The sequence below is a fragment of the Peromyscus eremicus genome, chromosome 15 (assembly GCF_949786415.1).
Source record: "Peromyscus eremicus chromosome 15, PerEre_H2_v1, whole genome shotgun sequence".
Taxonomy (NCBI): domain Eukaryota; kingdom Metazoa; phylum Chordata; class Mammalia; order Rodentia; family Cricetidae; genus Peromyscus; species Peromyscus eremicus.
Genome location: NC_081431.1, coordinates 44,551,412 through 44,572,270, shown reverse-complemented (window position 1 = coordinate 44,572,270; position 20,859 = coordinate 44,551,412). Strand labels below are relative to the sequence as shown.

Here is a 20,859-nt window from a genome sequence, read left to right as displayed (position 1 = left end):
ATTCCAGCACTCAAGAGGCAGAGGCAGGCAGATTTCTGTGAGTTCAAGGCCAGCCTGCTTGACTAAGCCAACCAGGGCTGTGTGGTGAGACTAGGTCGCCTTTCCTTTTTTAACTATAAAGAAATAATCTGAGCAAAACTACACAAGGAGGACTGCTGTGTCTACATGGAACTTTACATCAGTGTTGTAAATGGAGACTCATGGGATTCGCCAGTTCTTAAAAACTTACCACTGGGTCGCCAAATACCTCAGCAAACAAAAATTAATTAGTGTAAATTTGTCCATGCCTAGTCTTAAGGAAGGGTTTTTATGAGTTCATCTTAATTTTAATAGTAATAACTGCTTGATTACAACTTTAACTAGTGTTTCTGAAGGTGGATAAAGGACAACACCCAAATCTACAAGTGATCTACAATAGTCTCCAGAACATGAAGAAAGTGCACTCACTTTAACTAACCTCTGGTTTCTGCCAACACTGAAAAACATCTGTTGATGTTCAGTACGTCAAGAATTGTGTGTTCCCTTCAAAACATACTAAGGCCAGCGTGAGAACTGAGGGGCACAAAGACAGCAGCAAAATCTAGTGTCATCATTAGCCACTCTTTTCCCAGGGGAAATGCCTCTCATTTGTGGACCCTGGCCATTGTTTCTGTGATCACCATTTGCAGAAAAATCAGACTTCTGGCCGATTCATCTGAACTATCCCCAGTGTGACGTTTTTCTTCCTCTTTGGTAGCAAATAGAAAAGATGGCTTTTCTTTTTTCAATTTCAAGGCACTAGTTCCGAATTTAGAAATTTCATTCACAGAACCATTTGGTAAGCTGTAAGTCCAGAAAAGCAGAGGTGCGGCATGTGGCTTCCCCTTACTTCTCTCCAGATGTTTGTTACACTCACATAAAGGACAAGTGCATAGAAGGTTGTGTAACAGAAAAGTTAGTAAATTCCTGGGAGCTCAAAACTTTATTTTTAATGGCATTAGTTATAGATACAAAATTCAATAAAATAAAGTACTCAAAATCTAATGTGACTGTTCTTTTCATATTATAACTGTGACAGCAGTAATTCTGTCATACAGTGGATGGGCAGAGTAAGAAAAGATCCGTTCCAGATGTCATACTTCTGGTGGCTTTGTCACAGCGTGTATGTTCTTTTCTATCCTTAAGCATTTCCTTTTATCTGTCACTGTTGTTTTGGTTTTGCTCTACTTTGGCTGCATTTGGTACGTTAATTTAAGAAAATCCCATTGTCTTCTTTATAAGGACGTTTTCAGGGCATAAATGGTTGAATCTGAACTCTTATTTTCTATCTTTACAACAGCTCTTTTTAGAAGCAAAATCACACACATATAAACCTCTTTGAGAAAACAAATGATTTCATTTAAGGTTATCTAACTATGGTCCAGTCTACCTTAAAGTCTTTGTTAAGGTAAGAGACTGAAAGAACTGGTAACAAACCCTCCCTGGGTGCCCCTTAAGAGGGAGACCTCAGTCAGTCAAAAGAAGAAGCAGTCCCCAGAAGTCCTGAGTCCCTTCAGTCACCTCTTCGGTTTCATTTCTGGAAACCCTTACATAATCTGCGGTGACATGCCTCCTGCTGACCAGCGGAGCCCAAGTACACAATATCCCTTGCCCTCAGTCTGACACAGAACAGCCAGCGGCCAGACTGCTGGCCTCGAGGGAGGGGACTTCTCCAGGGAGACTTCTCAGCACCATGTGCTGTAAATGTCTCCCTTTTCCTTGGCCTGGAGCCACTGTCTCGCCCACCTTCTGATGTGTAACTTCAGCCCCATTCTCTTCCTGCCTTGGGAGAAAAAAAAATAATTAACCTGAGTTATCAGGATTATTCAGTGGAGAAGGAACACAGGAAACAGGCCACCCAGCGTGGGCTTCCTCTCTGCTTTCCTTTCTCTTTTTCAAAATCTTCACGTAATTCAGAAAAGACCGAGTGACTCAGAAAAGACTGAGTGACTTCCACAAAACTAAGGTTGGGAACAGGGCATCCACCTGGGATGCTACTATTAAAATAAACCAAGCAGGATGACCTCATCCTATACTTTAGCCCAGGCTAATTCAGTTCTTCCTATGAAGCCCAGGTTTGGTTCAGTCTTACAGCCTTCTACCCTGGCTGGGTAATCTCTATTTGTTGAGGTTGTTGTTACAGTGTTGGGGATCAAACCCAGGACCCTGTAAACACCAGACAAGTGCTCTACCACTGAGCTACCTCCCAGTCCTTCATCCTTGTAGAATTCGATTATGTTTTAACCATGAAGAGATTGTGACTCTGCATTGAAGACCACCTCAGACTCCAGATGGTACCCACAGTACCATCTCCTTACTGGAGGGGTGCTTGGATGACAGCAAGTACCACAAGAAACAAGTGGCCTTTCTGTTTGTTTTTAATGTCTAGTTAGCAATAGTTGGTTCTAATGAAATAACAAAATTAATTTTCCAACGCTTTCTTAAGAATGATCCAAGTGAACAAATAGTACTCCTAAAGAGAAGATCAATGAGTTTTTGCACACTGCATGTAACTATTAACAACTGAAATCAAGTCTCTCAGGAGAAACAGTACTCAGAACGACATGTGCGGCACTCCAGGCCATGTAAATATTACTTTCTCTTATGCATATAGAACTTCATTATGTCGATTGTCATTGTCCATGATCTCCAAAGGCCACATATCAGAAAAAATATAGCACAGTAAGCTTTTCATGTAAACATATTCTTAAAACGAATTGAGCGTTCAAAAAATCCATTGTTTTTATTCTGTGTTCCCAAACAGACCTGTGATATGACATGGACAGGAAAAAAATATATAGTATGTAATTGACTGGTAGCCCTGGTCTCTGATACACTGGCCCTCCAATGCATTCATTCATTATTGTTTGTTAGTTTGTTTTGTTTCTGAGACAGGACTTCATGTATCCCAAGGAGTTCTCTAACCATGAGATGTAACCAGGGATGACCTTGAACTTCTCACCCTTCGGTCATCATCTCCTGAGTACTAGGATTACAAACTTGTGCCACCACGCCTGGTTTATGTCTCTAGGGATCAAATCCAGGACTTCGCAGGCTAACAAGCACTTTACCAACAGAACTGCATCCTTGACCCAAAAATTCTAATTCAGCATTCTACGGCTTTTTCCCACAGTCCATCAAAACATAGTGCTTACTAGATGCAGATCGCAAGACTTTGGGCAAGTCATGAATACATGCTCTACTTTTTTTAAAAGTCAAATGTATTCGTTCAGGAAAATATATTCCTACAGTACTCATCTAATGATGACTATAAAGAACTAGTCCTCATAGAGTTAGTCTACTTTTTCAAGATTTATAAAACATGTTTTTAAATTATTACAGCATGAATTAGATGTCATGAAAACCATTAGTTTTGGATTAGAAGACATGACTTACTTTATCTACTTTAAAAAAAAACTGAATTTGTGTTATAGGATAGACTAACAAAACTCTAGTAAGTTAGCCCTATATAGATGAATTCATCCTTAAAAAATCTGTGTTCATGTTTTAATGAACCTAGTCTTTAAAAGGCTACCTTTATTGTCCTAAAAAGGAGTATTCATTAACAAAAATAATGTTTAGAAATATAGCAAGAAAAAGAACAGGAGACGCCCTGGTACAAACTATTCGTAAGAACAGTGAGTGGTCTTTGTAAATTTCCCAACTGCAATGTCATAATAGTACTTAAATAATTTGGACACGATTTTTAGGAAACACTTAGATTAGTTTCAACAAAGCTACTGATAAATTGAGAATTAAACTCCTTAGGAAGATTTCATATTCTCCACATATGTATGTGCTGTTTATGAGTGTAGTTGATTTTCAGCATAGCTTTTCATAAATGCAAGTCTTTTCCAATACCTAATTCCTCCTCCATTGTAGAGCCTTTGTTTTGTGACCCAGAAACTCCCAGGACTCTGTTGAACAGTATGGAAAAGGCACTGCCCCAGACACCTGAAGAAAGGAGAAACAGAGAAGAGTTTAAAATGCATCCATGTTTAAAATGAGAGAGAGAGAGAGAGTGCTTTTGATTATTACTTACCCATTAAGAAATGCAAGGGGTTCTCTTCGTATTTTTTCACAACCGTTCCCATAAAAAACTTGCTTCCAAATAGGTCAGGAGCCATAAAGGTACCATATTTTGCCATGCCAATCTCATATGGACTAAATTCAACCCAATCTAAAATCATTTTAGAAATAAGACCCTTTATTAATAGGAAAATGATACAGAGACACACATAATTAATAATTCAAACAGCACCATGATTAACTTCACTCATTACGCTAGATAATAAAAACATTAACTAATGTCTACTACATATACGATACCATGTGGTGGTTGAGGAAAAAAAAGATGAAAAAGACAATGTAAGAAGATCATTCTAATTGGTACAAAATGAATGCTTTTTTTTTCCATATAAAAACTTAGACATCTTCTGCATAGTCCATCTTAAGTTTAAGACTGTAAACTGAAAAATTCTCAGACATAAAAATCAATTAAGGAAATGAAAGAAATTAAATTCTTTATGATGAATCAAACCCTCAACAAAATGGGGAAGAAGTATTTTCTGTATCTTTACCTAACTTTTTTTCTGTTAATCATCTCTTCTAAAGTCCCAACCGTAATGCACAAGATGTTAGTCTGATTTCTTAGCAGTCCATCGAGATGGGAACAGTAAGGGACAGGGCACAGCAGCACTGGTGCCGGGCAGTCTGGGACCAACCCTGGGCCGTGGCTCATGAACTGTGCTCATAACCTGAACACGTCACCTGTCTTCTCAGGTCTTAACAAGGTGAATAAAATCAGCATGCGGTTTGTAAGATTAAGGCCCCAGTGAATGGAGAAATGGAGGAAGTGGAGGGGAAGCCATGAACATTTTAATAGTTCGTTTAATAGCAGCCACAGTGATGTTTGGGGTCTGCCCATGCCATCACCGTGTCTAACACTGATCTACGTTTTAGTAACTCCAAGAAGAATGTCTGGGTTCTGACTTTGGCTTTCCCAGCTACCACTCCTTTGGCTCCCTTTCTTAGCGCCACTGTTCACAGCACCATTCTTCCTTCAGCTCTCGTTTATGATGGCCTCCCTTGACATAACAGCTCACACCTGAAAAGTCCAGTGCTGTAGGGTCTATCATCAGACATGCCATCATCACCACAGGCATCATCACCGTACTACACAGGGTACGGCATCCTCTCCCTGGATCTCCACAGTGACTTCCTAAGATGTCTCAACCCTCTCTCCTTCCCTCTGCATTCCCACCTCCCACCCCTATTCCCATACACTGGGGTCAAAATCAACTTGGGAAAACAGAAATGTCAGAACACCACACTATCAGTTGAAAGCCTCCTCCTGCCTTCTCACCCTGTGAATTGAAAGGCAGCTAGCCTCCATCTGCTCGCTTCAAACAATCCCATGTCAAATTTTCTATTACACATCGGATTAGTCCACCCTCACCATGCAAGCCCTCTTGCTGTTCCTGGGAAGTCAAGGCCATTTCCATAGGGTCCTCTACTTGTTGCTCCCTTCTACAATTACACGGCTTCTCTTAACATTGAGTTTGAAGTCTTTGTTAGAGATTCTTTATAAAACCCCAACTCCCTTCTCAACTCCAAATCATCTGCTATCCCTATTTTTCTGTTTACTTTTCTGAAACGATATGTCCCAAATACATTTATTATTCAACAACCACAGTACAAACAACTACACAACCCATTAGCCTTCCTGTGATTGTTTTGTGGTAAAGCTTGATCTGAACTCAATGCGGGGTAAGGGGCACTCTTGTTATCCCCGTCAATTGAGAATGTTGACACCACCTATTGGAGAAATACCAAGCTGTTTGACTGTTAGACTCAAGGGGGATACTGAACTACATCAATTATGAGCATAATTTTAACTTCCAAGTCTAAAAACGTTTGAATGTCCAAGAAGTGTGCTGTCATCGTTTTAGACAAAGGATTATGCTTCATATGTACTGTTTTCTCAAGGGAGGAGAACACTCGCCTTTCAAAAAGGAAGTTGTAAAATCATAATTGCGATGACATATTGTGGCTCATTCAAATCCAAGCTGAATGGTACATCTAAGGATGCTCCATCTGAAAGAGGCCTGTTTTAGACTGAGGAATGTGGTATTGGTGAGGAACGACTTGCAGTGAAGCAGAGGCTAGCTGAGAAACTCCTGTGCCAGTGTTCTAATTTCTAACACTGTCTTGGGAACTAACTCCCGCCCCTTTCATTTTGATTGATCCCTGCGTAATTGCTGCTGCTGGCTTATACACTGTGATGACAGACATTTTCAAAAGCTCAGATCTACCCTCCGCTCCTTGCTGAAGGCCTCCTCCTGTTATTCAGCTCCAACCCTCCAGCTGTTGACTCATACATTTCAATTTCAGCCTCTCTCCTGCATCCGCACTCGCTCATTCCCCACTTCCTGTTCAGCACTACACACGGATGCTCCATCATCACCTCCCACTACCCTTGTCTGAGAGAGAGAAAAAAAAAAACCTCGTCACCTTCCCTCCTCTCCACCTTAACTATTTTGGGAAACTACACTATCACAGCCCAGATAAATGTTCTATTGATTGGCTGATTCAACGATTCCTGAAAACTCTGTTGGACTCCATGAAATCTGTCATCATGAGGTAATGTCCTTGAGCATCTATCTTCTTGCCTCTTTCTTGAAAAGCACCTCCCTGGTCTCATGATTTCTTCACAGTGACTCAAGTTGAACTTGGAAATAAAAGTTCCTGCTTCTAACATCTTTCCCTTCTTGTCTATCCGACTTAAGCTTAAAAAACATTTTTTTTTAAAAATTAAGAGATTTATCATTTTATGTGTGTGTATGTTATGCCTACATGTGTGTCTGTGTACCCCATGTACTCCTTGTGCTTCCAGAGGTCAGAAGAAGACACAGGATCCTCTGGAACAGGAAGTAAAGATGGTTGTAAGTCACCATGTGGATGCTGGGAACCCAACCCAGGTCTGCAAGAGCAGCAAGTGTTCTTTAACTGGTTAGCCATCTCTCCAGCCCCTCACCAAAGGACTTTTTTGCAAAAACACTAGCCCAGTAATTTAACTGCCCAGCTCCAGAGCAATAACTATTTCCCATTATCATAAAACAAAGGCAGCTGGAGATATAACTGTTCTTAACTCAGCACTGAAGTCTTTCTCATGGACACAGTCTACACCAGCATGTGCGTTAGTCCCAGGCTCCCCAACGGAGTGAGCAGGAATGTTAGTGACTCCCCAGGACAGACTTTTGGCTCTTTTCTAAACATGTCCATGCTGTTCCTATTCAAAGATAGCTTTTACCCCCAAGTCCAACTTGAATCCTATTTCAATCACCCCTGTAAAATATTTTTATGACTATACTAAAGCTATACAGTATTATCCTATGTCATATCTACATACTTCAGCCAATAATTATATTTTAGATGTACGTTATTAATTTGTCCAGGTTTTAGTTTTGTGTCTTCAGTGAGATTATGCTTTTGGGGAGGAAAGGCAATAAATTTCGGAACTATGGTTTCTATCACAAAAATTAGCATAAAACAAGGAATGGTAATATACATCTATAATCCTAACAACTTGGGATTGAAGGCAGGAAACATGAGATACATATCAAGATCCTGTCTCAAAACTGATTAATTTATCATTATGCCTAGTCCATAACCATAAGTCATCCTCAGCACATGTAAGTTATCCACCTTCGGAAAATCTTAAATACACTTTTAAATCTTCTCAGCAATGTAAGAGGGTGGAAGAGCCAGAACATTAAATGGTTTAAACACTAATGTTCATTTGTTGAAAACTTTCCAAAGAAAAAAATCGTCTAAAGCTGTTCCAAGAGTCTGGAAGTAAAACAGTCTCTGGTATTTATGAAGCAGAATTGTTGATAAAACTTCTATTAGCTGATTGTGTTCTTTGGCATTCTAGAAAATAATTCACTGACTGTTTCAGCCTTTCTGTTATGTTAAAAAGATATGTTCAAGCAATAAAGAAATATTTTCACTTTTTCTTCTTTCTATGTTTTTCTTTTCTAATTACTCAAGTAAAACTACTTGAACAGTCATGATATGCAACTCAGAATGTCTTATCTGGGTACAAGATTCCCACAGCTAATGGAAGACACAACTTGACCTTCCTTATCACGGAGGCTTAACAGTGAAGGTCAATGGTGTGTAGCATCTCATAGAGTCAGATTTCCGATTAGACCCATTCAGACCCGAGATCTACAACTGAAAAGGAACCTTGGCCATTAGCCTCCAGAAAAACTACTTACTCATATTTTAGTTAATTTTTTCCTTGTCAATGGCTATCAACTAAAAGCTCAGAAAAAAACAGTTGCCAATATGAAAAAGGCTATAGTAATTGTGACAATAATAATACTTATGTTTCTACAACCATCAGTTTTATGCATAAATCAGGAATTGTCATAACTTCCTCCACATGGTAAAAGTAATGGATAATAATATTTAAAATAGTGAAGAAAATAAGTATCAGAGAGATTAAATGATATGACGGAGAAATTTCAACATAAAAGCCAAGGCTTGCCAATTAAACTCTCATGCTCTTCTGACTTATCTCAGTGCTTATGGGATAAAAGATGATTTCTCCAGTCCTGAGATCTGACTAGAATGCTAGTGCTAAGTATCAGCCAGTCCCCAGAATTACAAGTTTCCCCAAAAGAATAGCTAGAGGAAGGTACAAATTCATCACAGCACTTATTTATTATAATGAAGTCTCACGTCTCCAGTACAAACCACACTCTGGTCAAAGCTATGGCCCTTGTTGCTGCTGAGTATAGTGTTTACTCCTAATGTATGCCTCCCTCTCTCTCTTGATAGCCCAGTAATTAAGTTCACCTTTATATACAAAATTCTAACCATCTTTAAGATCTTAAAGAGTGATTTGTCTTATGCCATCTTTCATAGAACACTCTAATTTCTTAAAAATGTATCAAAATTTAATTGTGGCTTGCGAGTGAAGTGCTTTCTATATTTGATGGCATGCATTTGTCAAAACATGACAAAGAGGTACAGGGATACAGGTTACACGATGCTGATGGCAATTCACCCAAAGAGAGCTGACTTTTTTCTCCATTTCTTTAATTCTTACTGTAAATTAAAAAAATTAAGAGATTTATCATTTTATGTGTGTGTATGTTATGCCTACATGTGTGTCTGTGTACCCCATGTACTCCTTGTGCTTCCCAAACAACTGACAAGCTCATGCAGACAAGAACCATATGCTGTATGTAGCAAGGGAGAGGGGTAACCCGGAGAGCCGACAAAAGTGCATCTGACCAGGTCAGTAATCACATAAACCAATATGAAGTTATTAAAAGAACAAAGGCTTTCCAAGGTCAGGTTTCAGTTCTGCTGTGGACCACGCTCACTGACTATACCAATCACACCGTGTCCCTGAGATTTTACTCTCTTCTGTGAATCAAAGTTAAAAATACTTACCTCCCTAGATTCCACTAAAAGTGGATTAAAATAACAAATGTGACTAGCGCTTCCTGGAAACCATAAGCACAAGAGACATTTTAGTCCATATCACTAATAAATACTTATATATTAGTGAACAAATCACTGTTTATAAACTATTAAGAATTCTTGCGTGAGAGTATTTAGCCAAGGTAAAAAGAGAGGTAGATTACAAAGGGACTATGGGTTTACATCTGCTAATCCATGGTGATTTTTTAAGAGCTCAATGTGAATGAAGTTACTGAGTTGTGTGTCTCTAAAAACAGACAATGACATCCCTGAGTTGTATGTGACTGGGGCTGGGATCCCACAGAAACACAATGTCCTTCTACAGCACCTGAGAACTGAAGCCGTAAAAGAAACAAGTGCAACTTTATTTATTAAAAATAAGGCATTTTGTCTTTCAGCCACAAGTATAAACATGACTTAAAAACACCAGGCACCCTATTGTCATCAGTCAGCAGAAAATGGACCACTTAGCAACTGACTGCTTTCACCATGTAGTACCACCTTACTGATCTAAATGAACAGGTACTACGTACAGTCTTATGGAATTCCCTTTCCAACCAGAAAAATTATCCAGCTTATTTTTACATTTTCAAACTGCCTTGAGTTACAGAAACGTATTATAATTAGCAACCAAAATTGCTTATGACTTTTTACACTAGGAAAATCGTTAGAAGTCTCCATTTTAAGGGATGTTCTGATCAATGGGACAACATACCAGCAAACATCAGCTCTGACACATCAGGTTTGACGTGGAGGCAGGTGAAGAGAGGCAAGGGGCACCGAGCTGCATCGACCTTTTCCTTCAAACTACTCAAGGTCGTGTTCATTCTCTATCCACATGCGCACACAAAAAAGAACGAAATGGTTTAAAAAAGATAGACACGGATATAGATAAAAGCTATTTGAATAATATGTTCAAGCAAACTAGTTGAATGTTTATAATAAAATTAAGTCCTATTATTTCTGGAAGTCTCTGGTCTCAAATAGACAACAAAAACAAAGCTCTGCAGAAAAAGTCATCTGTTGTGTCAAACCATCAAATCTCTGGAGACGGTATCAACATTTGACGTGGAGGGAGATGTGGCAGCTGCAGTGCTGGGAACTGATTCTCAGCTGGAGTCCCTGGCACAGGCTGTCATGTCTGCCTTGCTTTATCTTCAGATGAAATGTCTCCCTGCGGTGAAGCAGCAAGGACATTTGGTTCCTGTGGTTCACTTCCTTGTTAGACTCTTACCAGGCAAAGATTATGATCATTCCTCTGCCACCTTTCTTTATTATTCTAAAAGATGCATTATGTACATCTGTCTGCGTGTGGACATGTGAGTGTGAGTGCAGGTGCTCACAGAGGCCAGGGGTGTTGAATCTTCCAGAAGCTGGAGTTATACACTGTTGAGAGCTGCCAGACATTGATGATGGGAATTGAACCCAGATCCTCTGCAAGAGTAGTGCATGCTCCTATCTGCTGAGGAGAGAAAAATCTCCTCTCTTTCTATTTTTAATAGTACTCGTATTCACCATTTCACCTAAAGAGAGTACTATTCGTGGGGGGAATGGACAGTGAAAATTTGACTTTTCGAAAGGAAAATATAAAAGTTCTTTCACACATGTCAAACTGACAGTAGTTTGAATTAGTTGATAAGCACTCGTTTGAAGGGAAGAAGCCTATCATCTGGCAGGGCATATGTGTTCAGCACATACACAGTTGAAGAAATAAGTTGAGTGGAGTAGACTGTACAAAATGTCTTGTACCTGTTCTAATGCCAGACATAATTAATCTACATTGCCTACTACAGTTGAAAGGATTATAATTTGACCATGACTTACGTTTTGAATTAGTGTTTCTCCTATTAACATCCCAAAGATGTCAGTAAAGGTAACAGGTTGGCCAGAACTTTTCTTCTTCCATAAAGAATCAACATATCTCTTAATTTTTTGTGGTGTGAGAAGTAAGAGAGGGTTGTGGCTAACGTTTTTCATTAGCTCTTCATTAATCTCCTCTGGGCCTTTTTCTGGAAAATCAGGGTGAGAGTACAAGGTTGACATGTACCTGTAAATAATTCAAAACATCATTAGTAAAGATAAAGGGCATTCCATAGAAGTCTCCAAGGAAAGGAGGCACTCTCCAGCACAAGATAAAGAATGGTGAATATATTTGGCTAACTTTTCCATCTGGTTGAAAGCATTAATTTATTTAAGAAACAAAGATATCAATCAGAAATGTCCTGGTCTCTGATGGCAGCAAATTAGGAGAGAATGAATCTACAAGAGGAAAGGAGAGTTCTCACAATTGTCAGGGAAGCATGGCCAGACTACCCTCCACTAGTCTGTCATACTTACTGGACATGGATGACAACACTTTTGAGTCATGTGTAAACTGACCTTTCTGGATGTAAAAGCAGTCAGGAACCAGATAATCTCACTTTCCATGATGCTGATCTACATGGAGAAATGGGGTTGTGCACAACTGTGGATGCACGGAATTCATGACGAATGTTTTTCTTTCTTTCTTCCTTTTTTCCTTAATTTTTTTTGTTGTTGTTGTTTTGTCTCTTTTAAAAATTGTGCATTGGCCAACTGGTTAAAACCCAAAACTTTGCCCAAAGTAGAGCTCTGAATTTTTAAGGATATGAACTTGAGTCAAACACCCTAGAAAAGAATAAGGCCTTCCTGGCTGATGAAGCCTGTTGGTCACCAGATATGTGGCCACTTTGAGTGTCAACAAAAATCGCCATGAGCCTGGAATTTATTATCCAGATAAAAAACATTCTGTTCCTGGTCTCCTTGCTATGAACCAAAATCTCTAGTACTGTAGAGATCCTATAGAGAGATCCTTTACTTATCTGTCTCCATTAACAAATTCTGACCTGCTTCAAGAAAAATAAACTTTCATTGTTATCATTTTCAGTCTTGGTAGATAACCTGGCATACGCAACAGCTTACTGCATGGACAGAATAAAATACAAGGAAAGATACTCTATATTCTACCCAAACAAATCCATAAAATGGCATGTTTTCATCTACATGCGTATCATCATGGCTTATTTTTCTCTTTAGGAAAGCAAGCCTAACTCTTACTGAGACCTGTTTTGTTTTAGGCACTATTCTGGTTAAATGTTCCTAGCTCTTGTCTTAAAGATTCGTAATGGCTTGCAAATACTCTGGGTTTTTTTTTGTTTTGTTTTGTTTTGTTTTAAAGAGGAATCAGTAAAGTAAATAATAGGCCCATATAATCAATAAAAAAAGAATTAGAATTTAAAACATGCCCTATCTTTTGTAAGCTTTATTATTTTTTTCATTGATTTGTTTTGGTTTTTTTGGTTTGTCTTGTTTTGTTTCTTCAGGGTCTATTATGTAGCTCTTGCTATCCTGGAACCACTCTGTAGACCAGGCTGTCCTCAAACTCAGAGATCCACCTGCCTCTAGTTCCCAAGTGCTGGGATTAAAGACATACATCACCACACTCGGTTTGTTTTGTTTTATGACCTCACTATAATCTCACTATGTAGCTTATACTAGTCATGAACTGCTAAAACTACTGTAAAGCTTTGAACATGTAGGCTTTATTATTTTAAACTACAGGATTTTAGTCCTTACTAAAAAATCATTCTCACTACATAATGAATGAGAATGTACTTTCGGATTCAGAGTTTCTTAAAAACAAGTTGAAAAAAATAGTAGATTGAAAAAAATATGAATGGAGAATGAAAGAATCACAAACAGAATATATGCTTAACAACAAAAAAGAAAAACTACTTAAATGTTTTGATCATACCAACTGAATTTATAATTGTCAGCTAACACCTGGTACATTTAACCCATTAAAAGCTTACCAGGAACTCTGGTTAGTACAATCATCAAATAACTATAAAAATACAGCACAGAGTACTTGAAAGATACAGTCTCTGTCTGCTTGGATAACTGTCTAAAAGTCTACATCACGATTCATGCACATAAACAAAGACCGAATTTTCTAGACCCTGTTAAGCTTTAATAAATGCATATGTAGCTACAGGTGTTTATATTTAAGGTCATGAGAATAACTGAAAATAAAACAATCTTTAGAGACTCTCATGTGCTCAGCTTTTAAAATATCCAGAATATAGCTCATTCTTTATGAGAGTTTTACAAGGAAATTCTTTGTTTTATTACCAAGAATGGTTGAGGATTTAGCTCTGTGGTAGAACACTTGGAAAGCATGTATGAGGCCCTGAGTTTAATCCACAACACCAAACCAAATCAAACCAAACCAAACCAAGAAGTCAACACAAATTACTCAGGATAATTCTCCTTCCACTGCCTGTAACTTATTAAAGTATTATCTAAATCACTAAGGATAATTCTACTTCCACCTTCATAGCTTATTGCAATGTATATTATTTAACTTCACATAGATTGCATGTTTTTGAATTCTAGAAAGCTTAGCTCTAAAGTTGTGTCACATGCCCATGAAGGCTATACATTACAGCATCCATTTTCTTACTTCAAACTAAATTTCTCCTTCCTTTCATTCAAATATTCGATGTATCCAATTTAGTCTATTTTATTGCAAGGAACATTAAGTCTTTTTCTGAATGAGAGAGAATGAACAACGTGAACAAAGAAAGCAAAACTTCACATCAGAGATCAGTTGAGTCACAGAGTGATTTTTTTTCTGTTAAGGCCAAGTGAAAGGGATTTGATGTGGTCATTCTGCCACTGGACGCTGTCATTCTTTCTATGCACAGACAGATATAATTATCCAAATTCTATTTACATTGCAGTACAACTTCTTCATCTATATTTAGCTGAATTTTGGATGAATCAATATGAACTGTAACAAATACTCTTCCCAAAGGCTTGCCACTAGCAAGATCTAAAGGCTCACATTCTTCCTTGTATCTCTCCCAACATTCATCCATCCCTGCTGCAAGAAAAAACTCTTCCTTAGTTATTAAGAGGTTGCTTAAAATCTCAGACAGTGTCTATAATCAGAGATAGACCTTTTCAAAGGAACACAATGTATACAGATGTGAGCCTACCACTCTTCTGATCGCAAGAAGAATGGCTACCTTATATCCTCTGTTTCTATCCTCCAACAGGTGAAGAAAGATCATTCAATTTCACTCTATGTCTACTTTTCATTTTTTCTCAGGAAGCACTTGGCTTGGCAATTTAATCTCCAATTTACAAAAACAAAACATAACAACCTAGACTCGTTTCTTGGCATCGAGTTAATGGTCTTTGTTGTTCAACCCTTATGAACACATACTCCTCACAAGGGTGAGTTGGATATCCTTTCCATGATATCATTGTGTCTACTTGGATTTGAGGTTTTGCTCTAGTGGTAGCTAAAAATAGAATAATAGGCAACTAGTTTTCTATGCAGTTCTTGAAGATTAAATGGCTTTCTGTCTCCTTGGTTTGACCCAGAAGAAAATATAACTAGTTTTCTGCATATAAGACTACCTGAAACTCACATATATAACTCCAAGTGATAATTCCACAAATAAGTCTCCATTTTATATCCCAGTTATACCAATCAGGTTTCTAAAACAGAGTGTCTTTGGCAGAACTTCTATAAATCAATGAATGAAATGGTCTTATATTTACTTACATAAGGGTCTGTAAGTACTTAATTATAATTTTCAACTTATTAATATAAGATACCTCATTATTTCTACATAAATGCATTTAAATGTAAAATTTTTCAATGCTATACTATTCCAGGATGAAAATGAATACTAAATTCAGTCCCTATCTTCAAATCCTATAGCCCACAGTACAGATTTCAAAGTGTTAGTGCCCAGCCCCTTGGACTTGCTGAATTAGAACCTGTAAGTATGTACATTTAGACTCTTTGTACTCAAGAATGTGCCAAGGTAGTTCTCCTTCTCAATTAAGATTCTGGATAACTTGAGAAGACCCTCCACATTATTCTAGGAATGCTCCAAGCTAGTGAACATTTTCATTCTCAAATTTTATGTTAGCCAATTTAATAGAAGGGGCACTATCACCATTGTCTATAGACATGGAGAGACTTTGATTTCTCTTTGAGGGTAATTCCATACAAATAGGTCATTAAAATTATAAAATATATAGCCCTTTCCAGTGCTACAAGATAACAGCTCCTCTGAGAAAGAGAGTTCTGTTAAAAGCCTAAGCAAGAGAACACAGAATTATCATCATGACTCTCCTAGCTTACTCATGCCAAGCCTCCTGAGTTTATATTTAATGAGTCACAGGAATCATCCAAAAATAATTTCAGAAATAATTACTGTAAAGGTAGCTACAGTTATAAGAGAAGCTTTGTCCAACCTAAAATTTTATTTTGTGATCACAGAAAACTGTCTGGGAGGTCCAGGACTACTCCACATGTATTTGTACTATCTCATTTATGCCAAATTACTGTCATGTCTCCATAGAATATGAAACATTGCAGAATACTGAAGTGTAATTTGTTTTTCCAAGTCTTTCTGAATTCCTTCGTCTGAACTTTTTCCTTTCTTGCCTATCTTTCTTAAACAAGAATCATTAACATGAATCATCCCTAAGCCTTCTTGTATCTCAGGAAATATCTCCTCTTCTCAGTACAATTTTCCCCACACGTGCGTTCCACCTTGCAATCTGTCTCTAAGTCTTTCCTGTCTATGATCTATTGACATTTTGCTTTCTTGTCTTTCAACGACCTTTATGTGTTGTTCCCTTCACCTCAGACATCTACCTAAATATCCCAGTCTCTTAAATTTGAAAAACCAAACAGGTAAGCCCCATAGTGTCCTCAAACACTGACTATTTTTTCCCCTTTATGACATGTGTTTTTTTTTTCAGGTTTCACATTGCCATATTTGAATTAATGCTTTCAGTTCATGTAATTTCATGACTAAAATAACTTTTATTAACTTAAGTCGATGATTCCTAATTAAAACCACAAACATTTTCCAAACTCAACCTAGGCTGTTTCTCAGAGCTCTCATCATCCCTGGCCTCTGGGACCCATCTTTCACTTGACTCTCCTCTCTCAGGCTTTCTCTCGCTGTTTCTATTAGTTTTCGTCCTCCTCTTTTGTCCATCATGTTTTGGTGTTCTCAGGATTCTACAAATTAAACTATTGGATACCACATCTCAGGTAGTCAGATGGATTTGTGGAATCACCAAAGCTTGCCATGCAGATATAATTTGGCAAGAGGGAGGTTACGAAGAAGACCTGGCACCAAGGAGAGAAGCAGTGATGTGAATATGCAGTGAATGGTGACGTGGAGGAAAGAGCCATCAGAGAGGATGAGGAGAAACTTAAAAGACAGTTTGTGTGATTATCACAGCCCTTAGCTCCTAATTCCACCAGAAGAAATCAAGGAAAATATGTACTAACCAATGAAAACATGGAATGGCCAGTAAGTGAACATTTATTAGAACAATTTAAAGAACAAGGGTGATTCATGGAAATGAAATAAAAATGGTAAAGCTAATATTTAAGGAGGGGAAAAAAGGTAGAGCAGACATCATGTCTGTATGAAAGTGTGGACAAATTTAAAACTCTCTTACATTTCATGGGACTTATTCTCGGTTCCCGAGAAAAGCATGTAAGAAGATATTGCCCAACTCTATGACAAAGGAAATGACTACAGGTCTAATCCACATAACAAATACACAATTCTACCCCAGTGCTCAAGGACTAGACATCGTTTACTGGATGCGTTTAAGAAAAGAGACCTCTTGCTGTACTCAACAAGGGCCACAAGAATCAACTAAATATTGAGTGAACAAAACAATGTGGAGACAAATAATAAAATTATTAGTAAGAGATTGGACAAAAGGGTCCAAGCGTTCTCACCACATTACTCATTAAACAGGCAGGTGCATGCTCCTCCCTTCCAGGGGAAGAATAATGACAGGCTACACCCTGTCTTCAGAAGACATAAATCATGTTGAGGGCACAATGAAGGTGGCAAATGTAGCCCTGAGTTATTGGCTATTTAACTACAGAATCTGGTTCAAAATATTTAGGAAAAAAATATTTTTTAGCAACTCTAGATTATCTGCATAGGAAACTCTACATAATATAGAAGTAGCCAGTTAGCTCAATTGCTTAGAACACGGTACTAACATCATATCATATATATACCTCTCGAAGGGAAGATGATGATTTAGTATAAAAAATGTTAGAATATGGACCTTAAAGCTGGTCTATCTAGTGATGAACAAGTCACTTGGCCTGTGAGTCAAATTTTCTTTAGTCAAAAAAAAAATGAAACTAATATCCACCTCATGGGATAAAACGACACTTTAAAATGACACTTTAAAAATGTTGAATATGTAAACTACAACAATATGACACATGAACTTTGTCATGGCCCACTAACTAAACCAGACTTCTAGGTCAGAAGCAGACATATTGTAATGAGGCAATGCTCTCTCATTTGAGACATCTGAAGAAGACCATCTATTTGATTTTTTCTCTTTGAGGGAATTCAGGTTTTTTTGAGAGGGTGGTCCGAGACAGGGTTTCTCTGTGAAGCCCTGGCTATCTTGGGAACTTACTTTGTAGACCAGGATGGCCTCAAACTCAGAGACCCACCTGCCTCTGCTTCCCGAGTGCTGGGATTAAAAGTATGTGCCACCACAGCTCAGCCATTGATTTGATTTTTCTATGTGCTGGTGTGGATTAGGCACACTGAGTTTAAACGTATTAAAGAATTAGTTTAATATTTTGTTAGACAGCAACCAATGAGACCTCCTGCATTTGTGCTGCCCAGAGACATGTTCTCTCTTCTGTAGTCTACAGCATCTTGCATTTTTTCCTATTTGCCCTAAAGAGGAAGATGAATACCTAGTGAATCATATAGACTTAGACATGTTTTCTGAAGGACTCCAAATCAGCAAATTATAGGAAGATTAAATTAATTATGGGTGGAGTATGCTATTCCACTACTGTCATATTTATCTAAAATTATCTTCAACTAGGCTAGCCTTTTATTTTATGTCCTAACTACAATTGTCACCAAAACAGGCTTTAAAGAGTAAACGGATGGCCAAAGTTTTAACTAAATACAAATGTTTATTATAATAAGACATTCTTAAGCTGATTGTGGCATCAGAAGGAAAGATTTTAGTAATTTAAAGTTCAGATTCAATTTTGTTAAATTGCCCTTTCCTAATGTTTGAGTTAGATAAATTATAAACCTTTAGAGAAATAAAATTCAAATAAATTAAAAATGCATACTAACCATGTGGAGCCTGAAAGACCAGCAATGTAGGTAGCACAGTCCAAAATCCCTGATTCATACAGCGCCTTCATCACACCAGAGAATCCCACCATGGCCCGGAAACCCCCACCTGAACCCAAAATGGCCACCACAGGGACCTGGAATGAAGCAACACAGAGATTGGACAAACAACAAAACCCACAAATTAATTTATTTTCAGTTCCAACTCTAAAGTTAAAAACATTTCACTTTAATATAAAGAAACATACATTACTCACATGTTGGCCATATTTAATTTTCTTGTGCATGCTTATTCATTTTATTTTGTATATTTAATGTTTTTAAAGAAGTGCTTCATTTCAAAAAGCGAGAATCAAAGTCAGATGGGAATCAGATACTATTTCAGTAACAGTTACAATAACAACCACCGTAGCAAAGCTCTATGCTTGTTCAGTCTGTCGTAGTCTGTAGCTTGCTCTCAGGGACACTGTTTCATTTGGTCCCTCAGATATCCCGAAAGGTGTAAAAAGAATAATGCTCCTTCTGTCAGTCTGACAGAAGGAATCTGTCAGTTGAGCAAATAGCTTGCTTGCAAGGTACAAACATTTACAGAGAGAATCTTTAACATTTGGTGACAGATCTGAAGCGAGGGGTGGGTGTAAGGCATGTGATCAGAAGCCATTTTTATTTCCATTTGAAAGAAGTGAAGCACCCACAATACACAGACGGCTAGTAATTAGTACAACCGAGAAAGAAACTAAGGTACAATTCACACCAAAAGCCATGCTTTTTCCTCTTTGGCATTGTTACAGAAAAGGGAGATATATTCATTGAGAGAAATTCCCAGATGTGTAGGCCAACTGTATTTCATACGCATCTATAACATCAAATAATATCAACACAATTCTGTGCAGTACATGAGGAGTAAGTTTGGAAACTAAAATAGTGTTCTGAACAGTCATTCCGAAATAGCATTCAGAGTAATAATGTGTGTATCTGTTAGTCCTGGATGCTATTTGAAGAGAATCAGATAAGAAATGCTGTTAAAAAGTTTTTAGGTTGTATTTGGACATAGCATCATTAATATTTGCGTATAAATACGTCAAGAAATATTTCACATACTTTCTCGTAGGATTACAGGAAATGAACTTTCATTTACCAAAAATCCTGTGTTTTGATTTAATCTCCTTGATGCATGGGCTAACAAATACTATTATTTTTCTTCCTTAGAGAAGAAAGCTCTGAATTTATGGTTCTAAATATTCTAAAACAACAACAACAATAACAACAATTGTTTTTTCATCATTTGGGACAGAAATCTTTCTGAAACATGCCACTTCTTGTCTGTATTAAGTGAATTTAGGTTTTCACATGTTGGTGCCCTTCAAAATCAGCTGCCATTTTGCACACCCTATGTGTCTACTTGAAGTAATTTGTTTAAACTATAGCTTTCTCTTTCATCATTGTTGCTGTGGAGTTCAAATCTGATAAGCAAGCTTGTAATGTCTCTAATTTGAGTAACTTTTCCCTTGGTGATGGGCTGCTAAGATCAGGAAGGAACTATATAGCACCTCCTTTAGACTTCGAACCATCAGCTTTCCTGGGCCTGGACCTTGCTGGCCCATGCTTCAGGTTTGAACTTTCTAGTCTCTACAATTGTATAAACCAGTTTCTTAAAATGAACATCTTTCCATATAGACTCGCACTTTATTGGTCTGTTTCCTTAGTGAGGCCTGACACAGGGCCATGGGAAAACTGTCTTTTGTGATGGTTAGACCTTGGAGTCTATGGGAACCATAAATTCTTAGACTATTAGAAACCTTAACTATATCAACTACTACCTAACTCTATTCTCTGACTCACATAAAATATTTCCTGAGTATATTTTAGGAGCTGTGCTAGAGACTATAAATACACAGGTAGACATCACAGACACTGTGTGGCCCTCGTCAAACATATTCTAATGGAGAAAGAAGACATCAAATGAATATTTGTAGCACTTTTAGGTACAATCATGGTAGATTCTGAAAAAAATGTACTTTTAAATGCAAAAGAAGAGCTTAATGCAATCAGCTTCATGTTTTGAAAATGTCACTCTGAATTCTGGTTAGACAGAAAATGGCAAGGAGGACCAGAGGAGATACAGAGAACAGTGATATTG

At 37.8% G+C, this 20,859-nt stretch overlaps 1 protein-coding gene across 1 annotated transcript in view; it reads right to left on the bottom strand.

Annotated features, from left to right (window-relative positions):
- Positions 1-20,859, bottom strand: part of Pla2g4a (phospholipase A2 group IVA) — a 140,717-nt gene that overhangs the window by 31,045 nt on the left and 88,813 nt on the right. The window contains exons 8-12 of the mRNA XM_059280570.1: positions 18,720-18,856; positions 11,341-11,563; positions 10,232-10,346; positions 4,061-4,198; positions 3,880-3,972 (exon numbers count right to left, since the gene is read on the bottom strand). Of these exons, the coding sequence (XP_059136553.1) occupies positions 3,880-3,972; positions 4,061-4,198; positions 10,232-10,346; positions 11,341-11,563; positions 18,720-18,856 (706 nt within the window). The remainder of the gene's footprint in view (positions 1-3,879; positions 3,973-4,060; positions 4,199-10,231; positions 10,347-11,340; positions 11,564-18,719; positions 18,857-20,859) is intronic.